Source organism: Haliotis rubra, unplaced genomic scaffold (assembly GCF_003918875.1).
Source record: "Haliotis rubra isolate DU_JTF1 unplaced genomic scaffold, ASM391887v1 Scf15, whole genome shotgun sequence".
Classification (NCBI taxonomy): Eukaryota; Metazoa; Mollusca; class Gastropoda; order Lepetellida; family Haliotidae; genus Haliotis; species Haliotis rubra.
Genome location: NW_025765447.1, coordinates 1150001 through 1171851, shown reverse-complemented (window position 1 = coordinate 1171851; position 21851 = coordinate 1150001). Strand labels below are relative to the sequence as shown.

Genomic DNA, 21851 nt, shown 5'->3' with positions numbered 1-21851 from the left:
GAATGAACATTGTCGCGTAAGGGTTAGATGGGGCGACATATTTTAACCTTTTTAACATATTGTCGCTATGTCGCCCTTTAATAAATAAGAAAAATAGCCAAAGCGATAATGCGACATAGCGACAATGCGACAAATGACCAAAATTTCGCGTTGTCACGCTTTGGTTCATTTGACACTTTTTTCTTGTTTTTGTGAGGGCGACAACGTGACAATGTCCCTTGTAGGATTCCATAGAAAGAAGGGTCCGAACGGTTTTACTCTTTAAAACAGAGAATTGTTTTTGGACACCCAACATGTTCATCTCACACCTTAAAGCATGACGCAAAATATGTACGTGTTTTGGACCCTGAAACCGAGGTTCATAACAGATATTACCCTGTTTATAGTGAGTGAGATGGGTTTTATGCCGCTTTCAGCATTATCACATCAATATCAAGGCGGGGGACACCAGAAATGGGCTTCACACATCGAACCCGGGTCTTCGGGGTCACGAGCCAACCCACTGCTTACAGACATACACAGTGACAAACTATGTATATATATATATTTATATATATATGTACTAAGGACACCTACTGAATGTGCTCCTCGTTTTCGAACAAACAGACTGATGACCGTAGTATGATGTGAAGTCCTCACAGCACTAGAAGAATCGGTAAGACGCTCAGTCACAGGAACATATCCAATGACGAAAATGATTTGGAGAGATTATACGGTGCATCAACCAATCCTTACAACAACCGAAACATGAGGATGTTGACGAAATGGGTATGATTTTGGTTTGTCTGTTGTGTAACGCTGCCCTCAGCAATATTCCAGCTATATGGCGGCGGTCTGTAAACAATCGGATCTGGACCACACAATCCAGTGATCAACAGCATGAGCATCAATCTACGCAATTGGGATACGATGGCGTGTGTCAACCAAGTCAGCGAGCATGACCACCTGATCCCGTCAGTCGCCTCTTTCGACAAGCATGTGTTGCTGAAGATCACTTCTGACCATGATCTTCACGGGACGAAATTGTTATGATACAGTCAATGATATATGGTAGGCCGATGGTTTATGGAAATAGTTTCCAACATTAACATAATTAAACACTGATTAAGAGCAGTCACAGTTGCTAGTACAGAATATCCTTTCACCGTCCGGATTACTGAGGTTTCACTGTCCATATAATATAACCGGCAGCTGTGAACTCTAGTGCCACATTATGCTCCAGAAACTCCGTTGTTGAATCCTGGGATCTGAGATACTCGCAGTTACATAGCCTGTATCAGTACTTATGAACATAGACACAAGAAGAAGTTCAAGGTCAACGCTTGACTCCACCATACGTCTCCAACTTGCGTGTACTCCTAGCCGTCCTTCCTTTCCTCATTACGCTGACAGACCGTGCTGGCTCACTCCCCGCAGCATCAGTAGAACGCTGGTTTAGGTTTGGGGTGATGTACCACAGCTATAGGTAGTTTGTCTCCGCTCCACGGCCTGAGGGTAAGGAGTGAGTGAGTGAGTGAGTGAGTTAATAGTTAACGTCACATCGGCAATATCTCAGCCATATCGTGACGAAAACAATTTATACAATTAAAAATGAAAACATTTTGGAGAGTAAAACCTGTCGACGATGGACAGTAAAAATACTAGAATATCACATATATGAACATAAAACTAGCATGTCAAACTAAAAGATTTTAATTAAAGAAGACAATACAATATAAAACACGGGCTATAGATCGCCAACAACTGAATCTAGATCACAATACTAGGAACCATGGGGACTTTCATTACTTTTGCTACCTGCATGGACCCTAGCTGGATTTACACCATCCCTTCAGCCGCTGGCGATGTAGGAAGTTTTAGCCGAAAGTTAAAATAACAAAAATACTACGATTTAAAAGTATGGTTGTGCGAAATTGACTTTGAAAGTGTTGGGACTTACGTAACCTCTCAGGAGGACAATAATTTTACGATACTTTAACCCCCTTTGAGCATACAGCCACTGAGGGTAAGGAAGCTTATGCATCAATATTATTTCAGTAGTTCAATGGTTGTCAAACACCCCACCCCCACCCCCACCCACACACTCCCACACACACTCTCCAATAAAACAAATTAATAAGGGGATGACAACCATTATTGGCATGAGTATATTTATCGCCTTTGTTTCTGACAGTAACGCTGTCGCATGGAGATACATCAGCAGTGTCATTTAAACTGACATGGCGTGAAGGTGTCTGGTTAAATGCAAGGCCAACCAGAAATGTTAGTGTCTGTGGACGTATCCTTACTAGTATCCTTTACTATGAAAGAAGCTTGTTTCGACATAGGTTTGTTTAAGATAAGGACTTAATTCCCTGATTACCTGTAGTACATCCGGGGGGCTTGTTTTATATTAATATGCTGAAACACCTGAAACAGAATAACAAATATAGAAAACTATTCTGCTCTGTTGGTTGTTTTCAAGATGTTGTTTGTTGTTTAACGCCGCACTCAGCAATATTCCAGCTATATGGCGTGGGTCTGTAAATAATCGAGTCTGGACCAGACAATCCAGTGATCAACAGCATGAGCATTGATCTACGCGATTGGGATACATATGTTAACCAAGTCAGCGAGCCTGACCACCCGATCCCGTTAGTCGCCTCTTACGACAGGCATGGGTTAGAATTCTAACCCGGATCTTCTTCGGTGTGTTTTCAAGACATTCGTTTTGAATGTCACTGAAAGTATTAATTTTATTCCCTCAACCGATTAAGGTTTCGTTCATCAGTCAATCAGGTCATAAACGCATTAAGTACAGAGTGTATACATCAGTGAGCTTACCGGTATATTGTAGTTGGTTGGGGTCTCGATGTGGAATATTTTTGTTGCCGACGTTCTGGTGTGTCTTCCGCTCTCTGTGACTGATGTTGTCCCCCCTTGACGAGAGTCATTTGATCGATAACCGCTAGATGGCGATTTGGATGTCCCTAGACTGGCAGAAGCCGCTCGTTGCATCTCGGCAGCCTTCTTCCGTTGTTTGTCGACCATAGCTGACAGTGAAACCAATATTGTAAATAATTATGAGAAAGATTAAATTAGTGAACGTTTCTTTACCCCTTTTCACCAATATTACAGCTGTATCATAGACATAATCGAGTCTGGACACGTTGACCAGTGGTTGATGTCATGAGCATCGATACATGTCGACAGGTCACGATGACATGCAGGCTTTTCATTAGCACTTTACCAGTCGAACGTCGACATACGGGGATGAGTAAGGGAGGTAACTTGCTTGTCAATCTCTGTTTTTCAAACGTCGCCCTAAAACTATAAAACTAACCATTTGTTTTTCAAAAGTGACTTTTTCGAAAACTCATATTCATGATGTCGGCCACAGGATTGTCTGGTCCACACTCGATTATTTCCGGATTGCCATCATGTAGGAATATTTCTGAGTGTGGCATTAAATTACAAACACAAGCCCTATGGCGCTATGGATAGGAATAGTCGTTACGACGTTCGTTAAAATTTAATGTTGTGTTAACGAAAGGGAACTCAAATAATACACTAAGAAAAGGTCAAAGAGTACACACTTCTTCATATTGCTATGATTGATATATCTAGACATTAACTAGAAATCGGCAGTATATCTACTTGAGATAAAGATTCATCATTTATAAACTCAACGTTTTCAGTGTAATACATATCTATTGTATAACGATAGCGCAAGTGTCGCACATTTTCACATGTCTGAAAGAATAACTGAAACAGAAATGGTATATCTACCAAGATATTCGGTTGCTGTTTTCGGTCTTGAGTTGTGTTTTCTGATTGCTTCCCCGTAGTCATGACGCCGCCTCGTTGCCATGCCATTCTGAGGCCCGGATGTTGTTCCACATCGGAAGGCAGAGCTGCACGTGCTGTGGGCGGAACTGGGTCGACTTGACCGACTTTTGTACATGTCTTGGTTGGACACTGAGAAAGGTGTACCATATAAAACTTGAATCGGGGCAGAAAAGTTAAAATATATCATTATTTCTAAAATTGACCGAGAGAGTGTTGTTTTTTCATTCGTATTTTTGTTAGTCGACTACGAACCCCTCTCTCCTAGCCTATAGTCTGTTATTGGTTTGTATTACAAGGGGATATGCACATTAAATGAAACACCGAGAACAAGTAAGGTTGGTCTAAGATAACGCTCATCATGTACCGCACGTGCAGTTGTTTCACTGTTCCATCTACTGCGCTTACCCCCTTGTACTACAAAGAAATAATAGCGATTTGAATCTATGATCGTTTGTTAAACCACCTTTATCCTGAGTTGAATAAAATTCTGAGATTTAAATGTTCATTTGGCAAGGTAAAATTATGAGGATTCGCAATCTTAATTTTACTTAATTTGATTTACTTTTTTGTTTAATGTGAAATTCATCGGTACGTTTTCACTGCAAACAGACTATAGTTCCTTGTTGTTAATGAATTCATGTGGTGAAACCATCACTGTGCTGCGAATCTACGATTTTAATGCTTCATGAGACCACTCTTTGGCCACTCGTCCTGGTACCAGAAATAGGAGAAAACGGACACGTGGTCAGCCTAAACACTGACTCACTCATTTGTGAATCTAACGCCAAATGAATGGACAGGCGTGGAAGTCCGGTGAATAAAACGAAACTTGACTTGAAAAAGTCCTTTTCATGAAATAAGCTTTAAAGATCTCCTGTCTGTGACACAAACATGCAGTTATTTGTCTTTTCTGGATTCAAACTCTGATCCCACATCGCTCAAGCGAACGACTCACCAACATAGCCACCTCGCTGTGCTTGAACGACACAAAACCAAGAAATTAAGGAGGATGTGTATCTGAAGAGACACGTGTCCATCACATGTCTTACATGTATATGTGAAATATTTATGCCCCATACTTACATATCTGCTTCTTGCTGGGTTTGTCTGGTGTGAGGTTGATGTCGGTGATGGTGTGGGGGACGCTGAGGGTGAACAGGAACCTGGAAACACACAATGAAATTACAAACACTGTTATGTCGAACTTTGATTGGTCGATCTTACGGATGTCTCGAAGTAAAAGCTGGGTGTCTTCGTATTATTCCGAAATTTAATATTTCTCGGTTGTGTCGAACCTCTGGTAAGTCGACGTATTTACGAAGGTCAACTTCGACACAACGGTGTTTGACTGTATGTTTGTATTGAGAACTTGCAGTACTCGGAGAATGTAACGTATTTTCCTTGAACATCAGTAACATAAGGCTGACTGACTACGTTGCTATGTCAGCTTGTGAATACATACGAGGCAGTGAGATAGCCTAGTGGTTAAAGCGTTAGCTCGTCACGCCGAGCACTGGGGTTCGATTCTCAATATAGGTACAATGTGTGAAGCTTAAGTTATTTCTTGTGTCCCAAGAAATATGCGTTAAGAGTAAGCGTTAAATCGTTAAAAACACACACACATACACAAACAAAAAACCAAGCGCACGTGAATATTCGCTTCAATACCTCGGGCGTATACACACGTGAATACTAGTAAAGAAAGTATTATACACAAGCATTGGCTACACAACATTAAACCGCCTCCGTGGTGTAGTGGTTAGAGCGTCCACCCGGAGTGCGGAAGGTCGCGGGTTCGATCCCCGACCGCGTCATACCAAAAGACGTTAAAATATGGTACTTGTTGGTCCCTGCCTGGCGCTCGGAATTAATGGGTACAACAAGGACTGGTCGGCTCGGAGTCAGTATAATGTGTCTGAGTGGGGTATCCATGCTTCACTGCGGCATGGTATCTCAGTGGGCTAGAACTATAAAACCAGCTTCAGTCTGGGCTAGTACAAGCAGGCGCACATACACATACACACGCATGCACGTCGTCATATGAGCGAAATATTCTCAAGTACGACGTTAAACTCAATTCCACCACCACCACCACCACACGGAAAGTGTCATTATGTTTTAATGATAAGCATCACATGTTAATATACTTGATGTGGGACACTCTTTAGGAGGCCGTGCCCCTAAACAAGTATCCCGTACTCACCTGTCATAGAAGTCCATCATACAGGGGTGGGTGAAGTCGGTAAGGTTCAGGAAGGAGTGGCTCTCGGGTTCGATCCTCTCTGCCTGGAATATGTAAGTATGTACTGAGTGAATCAGTTGGTCTAACGTAGATCTGGACAGTATGTCAGTTGAGAATATCCGGAAAAGAGGTAGACACTTACCACGTGGGTCAAGCCTACAAGCAGGGATATGTTACTGACAAACCAAGGATATTAATCAGGGTGGACTGAGAATACGAAGCTGCGATAATAGATTCCTGGCAAGCCCAAGGGAGCTGCACAGAGAGGTGCGGTGTCTCAGATAACACGACAAGACGTGTTCTTACTGAAGAGCGGACCCGTGAAGATCCGGGTTAGAATTGATCTTCAGTGACCCATGCTTGTTGTAAGAGGCAACTAACGGGATCGGGTGATCAGGCTCGCAGACTTGGTTGACACATGTCATCAGTTCCCAGTTGCGTAGATGGATGCTCATGCTGTTGATCACTGGATTGTCTGGTCCAGACTCGATTATTTACAGACCGCCGCCATATAGCTGGAATATTGCTGAGTGCGGCCTTAAACAACAAACTTGTACGACCACACGTTGTCAACGAACAAATATACAAAACTGATGAGCGTGGAAGTCTCCAGTTCTATGAACCTACCTTGTAGGAACAAGCATATATGAATAGTTCGAAACATTCAAAACACGAGAAACGATACAATATATGTAGAAAACTTGCATTCCCTAGCTTAGAATACATACCATTGTATGAAACTACACTAACGGGCAATAAGAAGAATACACCCATATTCAATGGTGGTTGAACATGGAACATAGAAGACATGACTTCGGCGGTGATGTATTTGATACAGGTGTCGTTGTGTGTTTCTGATCTAAAGTACCCAGTGTTTGATATATGAGCGGCCTCTGTACTCATTGTATTACCGTGGTATTTTGTACGGGTGAACAATGAGACTTTTAATTTTCATTGAGAGTTTTGTGACTTAAACAGAACTGCAGAAAGATGACAGTTGAAGGGAGATAACTCTACTAGACTTGTAGTTGCATCGCATTTTTTAGTGAGTGAGTGAGTTTGATTTTACGCCACTTTTAGCAATATTCCAGCAATATCACGGTGGAAGACATCAGAAATGGGCTTCACACATTGTACCCATGTGGGGAATCGAACCCGGGTCGTCGGCGTGACGAGCGAACGCCTGAGCCATTAGGCTACCCCACCGCCCCTTTTTTGCTTAGACAGAAATGAAAAGTCATTGTGTTAATCGAAATTTTACATTTAAAGGCAGAAGACACGTGATCAGTGGATCTTGGGTTATATATGAAGGTGTTGTCACAGATTCTAGGAACCGTGGCTGTAGTGAGTGTTAGAACATGGTATAACATCAGTTCAATGATAATGATGATCATCATGACTTTTCTATTATGCATACACCTCTAGCTGCATAATCGAGGCGAGCCGGGATTCGAACTAACCATCACAGATTCCTGGCACGCCCAAGGTACCCAACTATGAACAGAGAAAGAGGCGTTTCTAAGGGGCAAGGGCCATACGTGGCCATTAGAAGGAAATTACTACTGCTTGTTCATTAAAATTCATATTTACTGTGCAGATTACTATAATTGATAATGCAAGTATAAGTTAACATTAAGCACAGTTTCACATAATGATGTAATTAGGTTAACTGTACATGTTTCCTGTCTAAAACAAAACGTTCTGTAGTGTCCTGTGGGGCGTGACAGTATTACAACGGTAATAGACGGATCTACGTTGAACTAAAGAAACAGAAGGAGTTAAAAGGCGAAAATCTATGGACGTAAACGAACCGATTTTATCTAACTGCCATCAAAATGCAGCATTAAAGTAATATCAGTCGACGCTTTACCCTTAACACGTGTACAGGCTTCTTAATCATGTGACCTTCACGTGCCAGAATTGTGCAAGAGTTAAACGTACTACAACGGTCATTGATACTTGAAAGAATTGAGAAGTGTTATCAAATATAAGGCAAAACTGTAAATACTTTCTGAAAGACAAATGTACTGAATAAACTAATCTAAAGTAATTACTCAGGTGTCGTTAATACATTCTAATGGGACTATGAACTTTTGAGACTATCCCTGGTAATGGGTTAGTACAGTACGAAGCAATAGTAAGTTACCTTTCGTTGTGAACCACTGACGTAGTTCGGGAGCCAGCTAACACAGCAAGCAAATAAAGCACACTAAACACAATGTACAGCACACAACACAACACAACACTCCAGTCTAAAACCAACTTTAAGCGCAAAAAGCAAAAAAGCACACATAATAAAAATATTTGCATGCAAACTTTACGGTGAATAAATAACATCAAAACTGCCAGTGTGATAGTGAGATTTTGGAACCGATCCTTACAGTTACAGATAGCGATTCCAGCAGCGAGAGGCAATTCTTGTAAAGAAATAAGCAGCACTAATAACAGCAAGCATCACCTCAAGCATAAATTCAAAATACTAGCATTCAAAATGCAACTTGAATTGGATTTTAAGCACACATTATGTCGTTTTACAGTTTTTCAGCTCATGCATATGCATTTTAAAACGGTATTTCAAAGACATATCCTTTAAATGCTTGAAAAGAAGGATATGTAATCTATGTGATGAGAAATGGAACATCAACAATAGCCAAATGATGAGTACAGTATGAAAGTTCGAAACATAAAGCGGTACATATACTCTTGAAAAAGTAGGGGAACTTCACTTTTAATTTACGATTGAAAAATTGTGAGATATCGGAATCAATCAATGTGGATGTGATAATAATGAATGTTTTGAGAGCGCATCACCACTTGCACTTCCTTATGACCATAGTTGTTTGTACAGTAATCGCTCTTGAAAGATGATTGGTGTATGACGTGAAGTTTGCATGTGTACGATTCTCATTTTCAAACAAAAGAAAAAACGAAAATAAACCGGCCAGAAACAAACACTAACAACTGTGTGATGCAAGATGATTGTCAAAGTTAATGGTTCACAGTGATTTCTCGACCGTCTTGAAAACCGTCAAAATCAAGAATGACGACCCCTGCACGTGTATGGGGCTACTGCGTTGTGCACGTGCATTCCATACGTTGTGTTTAGGGGTGGTGATAAAGAGAAATGGTGGTGCGTTCATAAGATGTCTGTCTTTGTAAAGTTTGTTAACGCTTATACTTCCTATCCAAGTTGACAGTTCAGGTTCCCCTACTTTTTAGAGAGTATATATACAGTATATATAATATTTAAGAACAGTTTCATGCAATTAATACACGTACCAGGGGCCTTGTGATGGCACCACGGAGGATGAGGGCACACACATGGTTGGGATTCATCCGGAGGGCGTGGTCGACATCCTTGAGAGCCTGAAGGTCAAAGTAAAGGTTATATAGGCATTTAACCACTGAAAGCAACGTTTACAGACGCCGTATCTAATTATCATTTAGATTGTTTTGTAAAGTTTTGCGATCAGCCCGACATTAATCAAAGCTATTCACCTGTTACCTCACTGTAATATATGCCAACACTGAAATATTACGCGACTGATTGTAACCAGAGAAAAACTGACCAACGAATCTTCATCGCGAGCCCCTCGAACAAGAGCCCGGATGCAGTAGACATCCTGTAAAACATAAAGACACGCCAATGTACATCATATTCTACTTGACCAAAAAAAGTTTGCACAAGCATTAAACCAAGTGATTACAACAATGTCTCCTTTAGCAATTATCAGTTTTATATCATTGTACCTTTTATTAAAGGTCACATAAACCCTAGGGGGTAAAAATACATAAATCACTAACTGGCATCGTTATAAATGAAACCCCGTCATTAAAACTACTCATTTCGACCTTTAATTGACTTAAATCGACCTTTTTGACAACAGTGCACAATTCTCACCCGCGAACGAAATTTCAACCAATCAGAGCGGCGCGACTCTTTGACGTCATATGAGGAATAGCTTTGAGGGCCGATGCAGAATTCATCTACATTTTAGGGGGTAAATTATCTTGTTTACAGGCTTGTATAAACCTGAAATCGTGACAATTGTTGTGGAAAATGAAAGCTATATGTTCTCACAATCTACTGTCATTTAATTTTGTCTCCTGCTTTGCCTAGTTTCCGAGTTACAACTTGTTTTCATAGACGCTTCTGTCACAATTGATTGGTGTCGTTAGGCCCTATTTGTATAATGACTGATCCAAATTGATCCCATTTCTGTGTTTTTTACCTCGATATTTAATCATGTCATGTAAAAATCTGTTTGTATTCTCAAAACAGTGTCGGCCCATAAGTTTTCACATGCAATACAGCAATTAATACTCTCTTGTTGTAACCCGTGTTAGGTGGTATAAACCTACACATGTTATTTGTCATCATTCACTTGATGGTCAGTTAATGAATTTATAACAGGTATAATTAGTGGTAACACACTTAGATTACCCGACAAAGGTTCCCATTTGGCATTTCTTGTGTCTGGAGTAAATATTCAACATTATAAACATCGATCAAAGGATTAACCGATAACACGCTGATTGATTAATTACTTTTATCTTACACAGCGGAATTGTTGAAAGGTAGTGTTTATGTATGTAGATTTACTAATCTATACTGAATTCACTCTGCCGTGTCGGTGTCTGCGTAAAAACAACGCCCTTCTTTCAAAGGATTAACCGGCAATACATTGATTGATTGCCCATTATTGGCTAACTAAATTACCGTTTTTAATGAAAGGCGGACATTATGCAATTAGTTGCCAGGTGTGCTATCTTGGGTGACCAATGAGACTATACACCAATACCTGAAAAGATTTATCACTTTTTCGTATATTAAACTGTTAAAAGACACATCATTTGGAACAGTTTTGTGGATATTGATGGATACATTCCTCAAACAAGGTAATGGCCTGATATTGTTCCTATAACTTTAATCTGTTTTAATTTTAATATTTGCATTTTGTTTTTTATTCATTTGTCGTAGCATTCAACAGAATCATTGTTTTCGCCGTGAAGTGTAATGAGACAGACAACATACACTAGGGTGTGTGTGCGAATTATGATTCACATTGGCAAACTATAAAAATGTCTAGATATTACAGTTCTGTTATAAATTCACTATAAGTATCAGCAGATCGTCAGCTTTTTATTTAGTTTCAAAATGCATGAAAGTATGATAATAAACTAATTAGGATTATAAGACCAAATATAAAGACGCACATTGACTAGTATCTACATACTGGTGAGTGGACATTAACCATGTGAATGTAGCAAGAAATTTATCGCGCAGTATTGTGACTTCGACCCCCACCTCGCTTCCGTGGAAGAAATCGTTATGTTATACGTTGTGTCATGCAAAATCCTTTTGGTTATGATTCCAATACATATTTAACTACGAGAAGAAAGTAGTTTTGATTTTCTAACTTGATGAAAACAAACTATAATCTCATTAATTCTAACAGACTTTACGATTTTCAAAAATGGCGGCGCCCTGTCGGGAACATCCGCCAGTCTGTGGATAAATGCTATGTAGGTTTGTTTTCACAGAGTTACAAAATCAAAACTACTTTCTACTGGTAGTAAAATATGTATTTGATTGATGGCCAATAGGATTTTGCATGACATAGCGTATAACATAACAATTTCTCTCCTGGCAGCGAGGTGGGTGTCAATATAATACTACTTACAATATTATTGTTACTTCGACCACAACCTCACTTCCGAGGAAGAAATCGTTATGTTACAAGTTGTGTTATGGAAAATCTTTATGGTCATCAATCATATACATATTTTACTATAACTAGTAAGTAGTTTTGATTCTTTAACTTCCGTGAAGCGATCTGAACACAAGTAAGATATCGTTTCAGGCTTCCACAACGCTCGCTTCGCACTCACAAACATAACCCATTTAGCACGAACTGCGGGGTCCTGTGGAAATCTGTGCGTGGTGACACCATCACCCGACCCCTAGGAGAAATTGACGACAAAGCAACGATTCGGCATGTCGTCGTTCATGTCGAGAAATCATCAAAATGATGAGCGTGCTACACACTTTCTATACAACTAACTGAAAATCGTTCCTCATATGACGTCACTGCAGTGCTCTGGCGACAGAGTTACGTAACCTGTCTGTGGTTTCGTTGGCGGGCGAGAGGGAAGCAGGCGACTTTTTGGCCACTTTTAATCGCTCGGTATTAATTAACCACAAGTTTTTAAAGAATAAATTTGGTGTTCCGCATAAGACTAACCACAAATATTTCATATGTAATGGTTAAAAGAGTAACAAAAAACAAAGTTTAGTGGTTCTTTAACAATGTCAGAAAAACAATACTTTTCAGAGAAAACAAAAATCATAATGGTGAATGGACTATTAGTACCTACATGAGAAGTAGATTGGATCATTAATCATCAAACAGAATAAAATTCTTGACAATAAAGGGTCTTACTGGATTTCTACTGTCAAGAACGACAGTTTTCTCAGCGTCTCTCATCGCACCGCTCATGTCCCCTGAAGTTGTAGAATACTAAGTAGTACCACAGGCATAACACATCAGACATGATACACAATACAAGATGTATCAAACATACATGATACACAATACAAGATGCATCAAACATACATGATACACAGTACAAGATGCATCAAACATACATGGTACACAATACAAGATGCATCAAACATACATGATACACAATGCAAGATGCATCAAACATAAATGATACACAATACAAGATGCATCAAACATACATGATACACAGTACAAGATGCATCAAACATACATGATACACAATACAAGATGCATCAAACATACATGATACACAATACAAGATGCATCAAACATACATGATACACAATACAAGATGTATCAAACATACATGATACACAATACAAGATGCATCAAACATACATGATACACAATACAAGATGCATCAAACATACATGATACACAATACAAGATGCATCAAACATACATGATACACAATACAAGATGCATCAAACATCAAGAGGTGAGAAACAATGCAATATGGATGATACACAAATATTTAGAAATATATTCTACAACGAAGTTGGAAATTTCCTGTTAATTATATTTTATGTTTATCAAAAACACACCCAGAGCGTCGGGTACCATCCGAAATATTGTACTGGTCTTTTAAATTTCAACCTCTCAGCAGTTCCTAATCAAAATAAGATAAGTATTAGAGTACTATAAGTATTTGAGTTCAATATAAAAATTGCAAACGGCTACCGCCACGGCCATATTACGTCTTAAACCATTCTCTGCCATCACCTATACTACCTACTAAGGAAGAAGAAGTCAAAAGATTCCCAACAAAAACTTCACATTCTAACAAATTGAATGTTTCTTTGTAGGTGAGACAGACCGCAGCCATATATCTGGAATAATGCCGACTGCGGCGTTAAATAACAATCAACAACAGTTTACTCGATCTACGGAGTTATTCCTGGCCATCGTATACTTTAATGACCTACCAAGACGTGTATTTGCAAAGGCTCTCCGGGCGTAGAGGGGCGTCATCAGGCACGAGTTGGTCAAACAGCCAGCAAGACATCCACCCTGGCGAAATGTGGGAAAATGTCAATGACCTACGGTTTCATTACTCATGGGTGAATCGGGGGATTTCATTTATGAGTTGTTTAGTTTGTTCACAATTGACTGACAAAGTATTTTATTTGATAAAATCTATGTATGCTGGATGTCCTCAAATTTATCCTTCATGTGCTGTTAGATTAAGTAACCTGCCGGACAAAAAAGTATACACTTTATTATTACAAACGTTTTTAAAACCTTACTACGCTGAAAGAAATCGCCGAAACCACGCAAACTTCAGGGCCCAAGCATAATATTATTACCCATATGAAATACGACTCCATCGACTAAGAATCCCTCTGTATTTATTATTGTCCTGTATTTATTACATTCGCTGAAAGTAATGACCGAAAAGAGTTTTTGACTTCTGTTCCTTGCTCTACAGTACATTCTGAAGACACAGTAACTGGGATTATTGTCTAAAACTGAATAATATATGAAATTGAACAAAAATCAATCATATATTGATCAAATATGACGATAAAGGATTACATGTTTAACTATGTCAGCTACATCAGTTCATCATCAACAGAAATGTATTTGTCAATGCATACGACGTACAACAGCTGATGATGTGGTTGATATAATTACTACGGTGGTCTTACCACGTCATCAAAACGTCAACTCAGGTAAAAGGTTAATACTGAATTGAAAATGATCCTTTCCAATTCCTGCTTTGAGGATAAAGCTTGTACCCAAAATGTTTATTGCAATATCATATAAATATTGTTTAATTAATTTCTATTTATAGATTAGATCCCAATCGCACAAAGCTAAATGGGGCTACCATTATCGGAGCGCTTTGGCATGGATGGCCGTAGCGCTAAAGTTACTTTGTGCAAATGGGCCCAGTATGTTTGTATTTGATACCTTGGGTATGGAGACGATGTTGATAGCTTTGGTGAACTGGGAGGCAGCCTTCCTGTGTTCCCCCACGTGTTGGAGAGCCACACCTAGGTGGGCGTGGATCTCGTATAGCTGGCGGGACAGTTACATTTACATGATATACACATACAGATATACATATACTGATATACGCATACAAACATACACATATAGATATATAGGCATTGATAAAGACATGGTGTGAGGTAATCGAGTCTGGACCAAACCATCCAGTGATTGACATCATGAACATAGATCCACGCAGCTGGGGTATGATAACATTAACGAAGCCAGCGTGCTTGATCATCAGGCCCAACAGTTGAATCTTGCGACAGGACTAGGTTGATCGGGTATATATCTTTACCCCAAACCCAGGCAATAAATAGACTTGGCGGTATTACTGCCACCATATAGACATACTGAGAACGAAGGATTCATTATTGCTTTATGCTGCATCAGCAATATTACAGTTAATCGCGGCGACGACATTCTGAGGATGCTTTACTCAAGTCATCATTGTGTATAACATGTATCATTTAATGTTTCAACTCTCTCGTGCCGGGATTCGAACCCACGGTCAAAGTACGGTCACGCATTTGTCAACAATGCTGCTGTCGTCTGTACATTCTTATCTAATGATCTTTTCTCTACTCCTGACACAACTGTCAGGGACGATGACACTTATACTGGCGGGCAAAAGATTGGTTTGTTGTTTAACACCGCACTCAGCAATATTACAGCTATATGGCGGCGGTCTGTAAATAATCGAGTCTGAACCAGACAATCCAGTGATCAACAGCATGATCATTGATCTACGTGGTTAGAATACGATGACCAAGTCAACCAAGTCAGCGAGCCTGACCACCCGATCCCGTTAGTCGCCTCTTATGACAAGCATGGGTAACTGAAGACCAATTCTAACCCGGATCTTTTCGGATCCGCGGCCCAAAGAGAATCCACCTATGTAGCGAAAAGTGAAATGAACAACAGATAGTTAGAGATGATCAAAGCTGTGTTGGCAAACGTGAGCCTTCCAGTGTGTCGGTCTAGTAACGATCTGATATCAACCTTTTTAATGTTTTAGTCACACTCAATTGCAAGGGTATATTTTCTTTTGTCCGGCCGTGTACATACCAGCATGGAGTAAGAAGCAGGTGGTTCGTAGTCCTGGGGTAGGTTGTCCTTGTCAATCATCCAGAGCAACTTCCGGTAACTGTCGACCACCTGGAAACAGACCGGAAGTCAGATACAATATACAACAAAGAATGAGTGAGTGATTTTGGTTTATTCTCGCTTTGAACTGTACTTCAGTATATCATAATGTCCACAGCCACAGTGTCTTATATCAGTATATCATAATGTCCACAGTGTCTTATATCAGCTGCTTGTTTTGAGAGGCGTGGGCCCGGTATGAAACTGAAAAATCTGGAAACATGACCCTGGTGAATCTGGGATTCAGAGGTTTCTGCCACGTCAAAGGGACGCAACTCTGCACAGCAATTACGGCTCCCGGACGACTGGTCATGAGTACAGCTAACATATGCCGGTGAGTCCAAGTTAAATAACCTGAATACAGATAAGTACAGAGAAGTATTACAGTGCTCGTATAGCGCTAAGCACAGTGTTGTAGGATTTCCTGGATTTAGTATTTCCCTATTCGGCTTTTGAATGTTTATCTTTGAAATCCTAGTGGGGATTCAGGGTACGAGTTGCCCTTAGGGAACCTATGTTTGTCGGAAGAGGCGATTTAATGAGTCGTGGTAAGTCTAGCTGAATTGTTGCCAGCAGGTTATTGTACCTCGGCTGTGTAAGGGGTGTTCACAAAATCAATCAGTGGCTTTCGGCTCGATAATTTCCAGGCGCTGCTACATACAGGGGATATTACTGTTGGTTCATCATCAAACAAAAGTTTGCAACATTATAGTGTACACTTACTGGACCACGTAGTTCAAACGGCATACAAACTGAATAAAGGCTACTTTGTGTAATAGGACATACAAAGTGAGTACTTACTATGTTGTGCAATGGGACATACAAAGTGAGCACTTACTATGTTGTGCTATGTGACATACAAAGTGAGCACTTACTATGTTGTGCTACGGGACATACAAAGTGAGTACTTACTATGTTGTGCTATTAGACATACAAAGTAAGTACTTACTATGTTGTGCTATGGGACATACAAAGTGAGTACTTACTATGTTGTGCTATGCGACATACAAAGTGAGTACTTACTATGTTGTGCTGTGTGACATACAAAGTGAGCACTTACTATGTTGTGCTATGGTACATCCAAAGTGAGTACTAACTATGTTGCGCTATCGGACATACAAAGTGAGCACTTACTATGTTGTGCTACGGGACATACAAAGTGAGCACTTACTATGTTGTGCTATGGGACATACAAAGTGAGCACTTACTATGTTGTGCTACGGGACATACAAAGTGAGTACTTACTATGTTGTGCTATGAGACATACAAAGTGAGTACTTACTATGTTGTGCTATGAGACATACAAGTGAGTACTTACTATGTTGTGCTACGGGACATACAAAGTGAGTACTTACTATGTTGTGCTATGAGACATACAAAGTAAGTACTTACTATGTTGTGCTATGGGACATACAAAGTGAGTACTAACTATGTTGTGCTATGAGACATACAAAGTGAGTACTTACTATGTTGTGCTGTGTGACATACAAAGTGAGCACTTACTATGTTGTGCTATGGTACATCCAAAGTGAGTACTAACTATGTTGCGCTATCGGACATACAAAGTGAGCACTTACTATGTTGTGCTACGGGACATACAAAGTGAGCACTTACTATGTTGTGCTATGGGACATACAAAGTGAGCACTTACTATGTTGTGCTACGGGACATACAAAGTGAGTACTTACTATGTTGTGCTATGAGACATACAAAGTAAGTACTTACTATGTTGTGCTATGGGACATACAAAGTGAGTACTTACTATGTTGTGCTATGAGACATACAAAGTGAGTACTTACTATGTTGTGCTGTGTGACATACAAAGTGAGCACTTACTATGTTGTGCTATGGTACATCCAAAGTGAGTACTAACTATGTTGCGCTATCGGACATACAAAGTGAGCACTTACTATGTTGTGCTACGGGACATACAAAGTGAGCACTTACTATGTTGTGCTATGGGACATACACAGTGAGCACTTACTATGTTGTGCTACGGGACATACAAAGTGAGTACTTACTATGTTGTGCTATGAGACATACAAAGTGAGCACTTACTATGTTGTGCTATGTGACATACAAAGTGAGTACTTACTTGTTGTGCTGTGTGACATACAAAGTGAGTACTTACTATGTTGTGCTATGGGACATACAAAGTGAGTACTTACTATGTTGTGCTACGGGACATACAAAGTGAGTACTTACTATGTTGTGCTATGAGACATACAAAGTGAGTACTTACTATGTTGTGCTATGTGACATACAAAGTGAGTACTTACTATGTTGCGCTATGAGACATACAAAGTGAGTACTTACTATGTTGTGCTATGAGACATACAAGTGAGTACTTACTATGTTGTGCTACGGGACATACAAAGTGAGTACTAACTATGTTGTGCTATGAGACATACAAAGTGAGTACTAACTATGTTGTGCTATGTGACATACAAAGTGAGCACTTACTATGTTGTGCGATGTGACATACAAAGTGAGTACTTACTATGTTGTGCTATGGGAATTACAAAGTGAGTACTTACTATGTTGTGCTACGGGACATACAAAGTGAGTACTTAATATGTTGTGCTATGAGACATACAAATTGAGTACACGCTATGTTGTGCTATGAGACATACAAAGTGAGTACTAACTATGTTGTGCTATGAGACACACAAAGTGAGTACTTACTATGTTGTGCTATGAGACATACAAGTGAGTACTTACTATGTTGTGCTACGGGACATACAAAGTGAGTACTTACTATGTTGTGCTATGAGACATACAAAGTAAGTACTTACTATGTTGTGCTATGGGACATACAAAGTGAGTACTTACTATGTTGTGCTATGAGACATACAAAGTGAGTACTTACTATGTTGTGCTGTGTGACATACAAAGTGAGCACTTACTATGTTGTGCTATGGTACATCCAAAGTGAGTACTAACTATGTTGCGCTATCGGACATACAAAGTGAGCACTTACTATGTTGTGCTACGGGACATACAAAGTGAGCACTTACTATGTTGTGCTATGGGACATACACAGTGAGCACTTACTATGTTGTGCTACGGGACATACAAAGTGAGTACTTACTATGTTGTGCTATGAGACATACAAAGTGAGCACTTACTATCTTGTGCTATGTGACATACAAAGTGAGTACTTACTTGTTGTGCTGTGTGACATACAAAGTGAGTACTTACTATGTTGTGCTATGGGACATACAAAGTGAGTACTTACTATGTTGTGCTACGGGACATACAAAGTGAGTACTTACTATGTTGTGCTATGAGACATACAAAGTGAGTACTTACTATGTTGTGCTATGTGACATACAAAGTGAGTACTTACTATGTTGCGCTATGGAGACATACAAAGTGAGTACTTACTATGTTGTGCTATGAGACATACAAAGTGAGTACTTACTATGTTGTGCTACGGGACATACAAAGTGAGTACTAACTATGTTGTGCTATGAGACATACAAAGTGAGTACTAACTATGTTGTGCTATGTGACATACAAAGTGAGCACTTACTATGTTGTGCGATGTGACATACAAAGTGAGTACTTACTATGTTGTGCTATGGGAATTACAAAGTGAGTACTTACTATGTTGTGCTACGGGACATACAAAGTGAGTACTTAATATGTTGTGCTATGAGACATACAAATTGAGTACACGCTATGTTGTGCTATGAGACATACAAAGTGAGTACTAACTATGTTGTGCTATGAGACACACAAAGTGATTACTTACTATGTTGTGCTATGAGACATACAAAGTGAGTACTTACTATGTTGCGCTTTGGGACATACGAAGTGAGTACTGACTATGTTGCGCTTTGGGACATACAAAGTGAGTACTTACTATGTTGCGCTTTGGGACATACAAAGTGAGTACTAACTATGTTCCGCTTTGGGACATACAAAGTGAGTACTTACTATGTTGTGCTTTGGGACATACAAAGTGAGTACTTACCATGTTGCACTTTGGGACATACAAAGTGAGTACTTACTATGTTGTGCTTTGGGACATACAAAGTGAGTACTTACTATGTTGTGCTTTGGGACATACAAAGTGAGTACTTACTATGTTGCGCTATGGGACACACAGTAAGCGTACATACTATGTTGTGCTTTTGTACATCCAAAGTAAGTTTCATTATTTATTGAACCTATGACAATAACCTTTTCAATGTTACGAATTTGTTTTACAATACATGAGTTCATGTGTAAACAGTACCTTTAAACAGTATGGAATATTTTGCGAAATCTAGTTCAGAATAGTTGACTGAAGTAAGTAGCTACATTTCCACTAGAGAGTCTAACTTTTAGTGCAGTCCGGATATTCATCTCATGTTGTGTTTAAAGTTTCAACAATTTCCTGTCCTAAACTTAAGCTTAAGAAGTAATAAAACGGAATTCATTGAGAAAAGTCACCAGGCAAACGCATTGCATTGTTGTATTCTTATTACTGTCGAGACCCGTGAAGATCCGGGTTAGAATGAACTTTCAGTAACCCATGCTTGTCGTAAGAGGCGACTAACGGGATCGGGTGGTCAGGCTCGCTGGCTTGGTTGACACGTGTCATTGTATCCCAATTGCGCAAATCGATGCTCATGCTGTTGATCGCTAGATTGTTTGGTCCAGACTCGATTATTTACAGACCGCCACCATATAGCTGGAATATTGCTGAGTGCGGCGTAAAACTAAACTCACTCACTCACTATTACTGTCGAACCTATGAACTATTGAAAGAAAACCAAAGTCGAGATTTATCGACGTCCGTTAAATAAACCCCTGTCTGGCATATACACACTTACGTCTTTGGGTTAAGACTACTTTGAAGGTTAGGTTGAAAGTAAGGATTAAAGGAAATGGAATATGAACCTGTTGTTTTACCCTAGAGTTGTTTAAACAGTTCGATGCTTGGCATGTACTGTGAGCTGGCAACGCGTTAAAATGGTGTCAGACCGTGAAGGAGGGGGTGATTAGCTGGAGAGGAATGCCATGTTTCTCAGCTCCCGACTAGTAGTCGGACCTCGTACTGGTCACGTGACTAGCAATACATACATGAACATGTATACCGCTCAAAGTTAGCTAAGGATCCTCTCTCTAAAAGATGATATGTTAAATCGTAAACAAACTTTCGGTGGGTTGTGCCACACAACGCCAGCATACAACAAATGGTCAATTAATACTTCGATCACCCGTCAAAATGAGAGTATTTGACCAAACTCGATGCCTAAAAAATCACAAAATTAATTCATTGTCGGAAAAACAATACAAGTCTCAGTATAGACTGACGCTTAGACGCTGAATATATATAATATTCATAGTAACAAACATACCCATTTATATTGAAAAGGAGCCCCAGGGAGACCAGAGATTCAGAACCTGAACCTGAGGAAATCTAGACTTGCTTCATTTAGGGCTTTAGCATTGCAAAGAGGGTTAGGCAGTAGGGAAAATAATATGGTTCAGGGACAGTGAGACAGACTAGTCTCAGTACCGCGTATGTGATCTGAACCTGAAGCGACCACACTTGCGTTAAAGCTAACATGGTTCCGTTCTTCAGTAAGAGCAATGCCGAGTTACTGAAGATTTGCCTGGTGGAGAGTGTGTAGTGACAGGGCAATCTGCAGCTGTGATTAATAGTGTTTAAAGAACAGTCTATGAACACAATTGTATCCTACTAAGTAGGATAAGTGCGTTATCGTATATGAGGATGAAGTTCGGTCTGATTGCATCAGCATACGGTCTCTTATGTACATCTAGAATGTCATCAGAGTAGCGCACACACAGGTCAAACCGAAACATGAGTCTCATTAACCTGTCCAGACAATGACCTGCTTTTCAGCCGATCCGAATTTTCTCGTGTGAAAGTAAAAGGAGACACCACAAACAACTATGGTTACACTGAAATCCAATTCCTTGTTTCATTAGAAAATGGTATTTACAAGTTAATTTTAATTTTCAACTTTATTTCTATATTTTATGGCGAGGTTTAGGCAGCATGACCTTAACTAAGACGTCACAGACTGCCCCTGTTTGATGAGGTCGTAAAATGATTT

The 21851-nt window shown here is 39.7% G+C and overlaps 1 protein-coding gene across 1 annotated transcript in view; it reads right to left on the bottom strand.

Annotated features, from left to right (window-relative positions):
* The window catches only part of LOC124270146, a 42768-nt gene that overhangs the window by 7025 nt on the left and 13892 nt on the right, over positions 1 to 21851 (bottom strand). Inside the window, exons 2-13 of the mRNA XM_046705174.1 lie at positions 15700 to 15789; positions 14551 to 14658; positions 13563 to 13647; positions 12514 to 12575; positions 9640 to 9693; positions 9350 to 9436; positions 6032 to 6114; positions 4912 to 4991; positions 3769 to 3957; positions 2824 to 3032; positions 2363 to 2409; positions 1131 to 1488 (exon numbers count right to left, since the gene is read on the bottom strand). Coding sequence (XP_046561130.1) covers positions 1419 to 1488; positions 2363 to 2409; positions 2824 to 3032; positions 3769 to 3957; positions 4912 to 4991; positions 6032 to 6114; positions 9350 to 9436; positions 9640 to 9693; positions 12514 to 12575; positions 13563 to 13647; positions 14551 to 14658; positions 15700 to 15789 — 1164 coding nt within the window. The 3' untranslated portion in view covers positions 1131 to 1418. The remainder of the gene's footprint in view (positions 1 to 1130; positions 1489 to 2362; positions 2410 to 2823; positions 3033 to 3768; positions 3958 to 4911; positions 4992 to 6031; positions 6115 to 9349; positions 9437 to 9639; positions 9694 to 12513; positions 12576 to 13562; positions 13648 to 14550; positions 14659 to 15699; positions 15790 to 21851) is intronic.